At 34.4% G+C, this 4,178-nt stretch overlaps 1 protein-coding gene across 1 annotated transcript; it reads left to right on the forward strand.

The window, feature by feature from the left end:
• LOC110259755 (olfactory receptor 7C2-like) lies at positions 1,888 to 2,844 on the forward strand. The gene has a single exon (XM_021085498.1). The coding sequence runs from the start codon at positions 1,888 to 1,890 to the stop codon at positions 2,842 to 2,844; it is 957 nt and encodes a 318-aa protein (XP_020941157.1).

Here is a 4,178-nt window from a genome sequence, read left to right on the forward strand (position 1 = left end):
TTTTGGAACTATATAGAAACATAATGAATATACTATATGCCACTGAATGTCACTTTTAGATGACTAATGTTTTTTATACATTTGTTTTATATTAACTGTCTTACTAAAATCACATTCAGTGACGAGAGATTTTCAGCTGACAATTCATTATCTGCAACCAATCTATCATCTTCAAACAACAGAATTTAGAACTCGTATTTCTTCTTTTCCTACTATTGCCTGGGTTAGAATTTCCAGGATGTTAATAAATAAATATTAGTGATGGCAGACTTTTCTTTCTTCTGTAATACTTAAAAAGGTCTTCTAATGTTCCTGCCACTTCTAATGCTTCCACTATGGCACTTTTGGAAGTAATTTTGTACTTATTTAATTCCTTCCTTAATTATTGATCTGTAGTCCTCTATGCTAAATCAACCAATACATTAATAAATTCACTTCTTAGAGATTTTCAGGTTTTTAACATGGAGTTGGAAAAATTATCTTGCAGAGTATTTTCATGTATATATATTTTTCACTTTTATCATTCCTGATTTTAGCCATCTGTTCTTTTTCTTTTTAGTTCTTCCATTAAACATGATTTTGTCTATTTTGCTTTGCCATAGAATTAGCTCTGAAATTTATTTTTGTTATAAATATTTTATTCTTTTATCATTTCTTTTCATTACAGCATAGTTGATTTACAGTGTTGTGTCAAATTATGCTGTACAGCATAGTGCCCAGTCATATATATATATATATATATATATATATATATATTCTTTTTCTCATTCTATTTTCCAGGATGGTCTATCCCAACAGATTGGATATAGTTCCTTGTGCTGTACAGTGGGACTTCCTTGCTTATCCATTCTCAATATAATAGTTTGCATCCACCAACCCCAAACACCCCATTCGTATTTTTCATTCTTTAGCTCTGATTTAGCTCAATTTTCTGTTTTAACTAGTTATGTTTTGTAGAACTTTTATTAATAATATCTTCAAATTTTAAAGAGTTTGTTTCTTGATGATAGACTACATGTGTGCCCATTTAGACTTTTTGAAATATATAGTGGGAAAAAATGAATTAAAATTCAAAATTCATGTTAACACTCAAAGATGACCCCTGTCCACATTTTGGTGAATGTTGTTATAAGCCATTTTCCTTTGGAGTTCTGCAAATATCTATCTAGTGATAAAAGATAGGTATGCTGATTTGAATTTTCCAGTCCAAAAAAGCAGGTAAACTACCTTCTCATATAGGTTTTCAAGGTTTTTTTCTTTGCACATGATGGAAATTTGCATACTTAATATTTTTTAAAAGTGTTTAATTGTGGCACCCATCATAGATAAGTAGTAGAAAGAGCATTTTCTCAGTTATATTTTATATTTTATATTTTCTTTATATTTTCTTTTATGAACCATTTTATATTTTCTTTTATGAACCTTTTTTATCTTGAGACTTTTTCTAAGCTAATGCATTGAACTTTGTAATTAAGATAAATTCTTAATAGTTAACTATATATAGATTAAAATTAAGTCTTTACAGATTAAATCATAATTTTTTATCAGAATAATAGATCATTTTTACAGTCACATTATCTACATGGAGCATTTTCTCACTTATAATTTTCCAAATTATGGTCCAGTCAATAATCTTTGCTTCCCTTATTTATACCAAATATTTTTTATTCAGAGAGAACCACTGAACCTAGAAAAAGATTTTCTAGGTACCAAGAGTAACCACAATTTGTCATTAAAGAGATAAAACCATTAGCTCACATGAATGACAATGAATTCCCTGGGTTTGGATTAAGAATGTTTCTGTCATTCTGGTGAAGTCTTATTTGGAGTAAATGCTGGAGTGTTTTTTTTTTTTTTTACCTCATTCTAGACAAATACAGCAGCTACATGGAAATGAGAAACCAAACAAGATACTTTCTCCTCCTGGGATTCACAGAAGAGCCAGATATGCAGCCTCTCCTCTTTGGGTTATTTCTGTCCATGTACCTGACCACATTCACTGGAAACTTGCTCATTATCTTAGCCATTATCTCAGACTCTCACCTCCATATACCAATGTACTTCTTCCTCTCCAACTTGTCCTTTGCTGACATCTGTTTCAGCTCCACTACCATCCCAAAGATGCTGATGAATATACAGACACAGAGCCAAGTTATCACCTATGCAGGCTGCCTCAGCCAGATATTTTTTTTCTTGGTGTTTGGCTGCCTGGACAATTTAATCCTGGCTGTGATGGCCTATGACCGCTTTGTGGCCATCTGTCACCCCCTGTACTATACAGTCATCATGAATCCCCAGGTGTGTGGGATGCTGGCTCTGGGGTCCTGGTGCATCAGTGTCACAGGATCCCTGCTTGATACTTTGACCCTCTTGAGGCTGTCTTTCTGCATGAACATGAACATTCCACACTTCTTTTGTGATCTTCCTGAAGTCCTGAAGCTTGCCTGTTCAAATACCCTCATCAATAACACAGTAGTATATTTTGTAGTTGTTGTCCTAGGTATTTTTCCTCTCTCTGGTATCCTCTTTTCTTATTCTCAGATTTTCTCCTCCATCCTGAGAATTTCATCATCCAGGGGCAAGCACAAAGCCTTTTCCACCTGTGGGTCTCACCTCTCAGTTGTTTCCTTGTTCTATGGCACAAGCCTTGGGGTCTACCTCAGTTCGGCAGCGACTTCATCCTCTAGGACAAGTCTGGTGGCCTCGGTGATGTACACCATGATCACCCCCATGCTGAACCCTTTCATCTACAGTCTGAGGAACAGGGACATGAAGGGGGCCCTGATTAGACTCCTCGGCAGAGTAGCATCTCTCAGTGATGGGGATGTTGCAGGGTTCTCATAAGTAGCCAGCCTCAGACCATTTAGTAGGCATTTTCCATGGATCTTTGATGTCTCCAAATATCAGTTTATTCTCTCCTACTCCAGGAATTACTATATCTAACTTTGTCTTGATTTTGCTCATATTTTGTCTTGATTGTTTTTATAGGGCAGATATGACAAAGTACCAGAAAACACATGGCTTAAATAGCAGACATTTTTTGTCTCACAGCTCTAGAGTATAGAATTTGGAAATCAAGGCATCAGCAGGATTGGTTCCCTCTATGGGTTGTGAGGAAAAATCTGTTCCATATCCTTCCTTAGCAAAGAGAAGCATCACCCTGATCTCTGAATTTATCTACATAAGTTGTCATCCCTGTGTGTTTGTGTCTGTGTGTAACAATATCCAAATTTCCTCCTTTTATAAGGATGCCTGTCATAGTAATTAAAGGAATAATCTTCTCCACTAGAGACCTTGTCCTAACTTGACTAATTATATCCATAGCAAACCTATTTCCAAATAAGGACAAATTCTAAAGATCTGAAGGTTAAGAATTTCTGGGAAGCCAAAGTCAATCCATTAAAAACAGCTGCATAAAGACTAACTTCAAATGGAACCTATGAGAAACAAACATTTTGATAATTTTTATGTTTTTTTAATCACGTTTTATTGGAATAGACCCATTCCCATTTGTGTATATATTTTCTACAGTTACTTTCATGCTACAACAGTAGATTTAGGTAGTTGTATAAAAAGCCTAAAATACTTATTACTTGGCCCTTCACTATAAAAGTTTTCTTGTCCCTGAATTAAACTATTACTTTCACTTCAGTTCAGTAGCTAGATATGTAGGCATCTCAGAACACCGTCAAAAATCCCCTAATGATAACATGAAATTCTCCACAAAACTTCCTTATTGCTGTGCATGTAGTTCAGAAGTTGTATTTTTTAAATGAGATGTACATGAACCCTCAGGTTGCAGCATTATTTACAACAGTCAAGACTGGAAACAACCCATGTCTAATCACTGGTGATTGGATAAAGTAATTGTGCAATACAGACTATTATTCAGCTTTAAAAAAGAAGTAAATTTTTCAATAACATGGATGAAATTTGTGGGCATTATACTAAGAGAAATAAGACAGAGAAAGACAACTACTGTATGATGTCTCATATATGGAATCAAAAAACAAAACAAAACTCAAGCTTATAGGTGTAGAGAACAGATGATTGATGATTGCCCAGGCAGGGCTGTAGGTGGAGAAATGGGGGAGGGAGTATAAATTTATTAATGATTAAAAAATAATAATAATTTAAAAAATAAATGAAATGTTAATAAAAGATAACTGACCCCTTTC

Source organism: Sus scrofa, chromosome 2 (genome assembly GCF_000003025.6).
Source record: "Sus scrofa isolate TJ Tabasco breed Duroc chromosome 2, Sscrofa11.1, whole genome shotgun sequence".
NCBI classification, from domain to species: domain Eukaryota; kingdom Metazoa; phylum Chordata; class Mammalia; order Artiodactyla; family Suidae; genus Sus; species Sus scrofa.

Coding starts and splice junctions, on each gene's coding strand:
- LOC110259755 (XM_021085498.1), top strand. CDS start 1,888: ATGGAAATGAGAAACCAAACAAGATACTTTCTCCTCCTGGGATTCACA.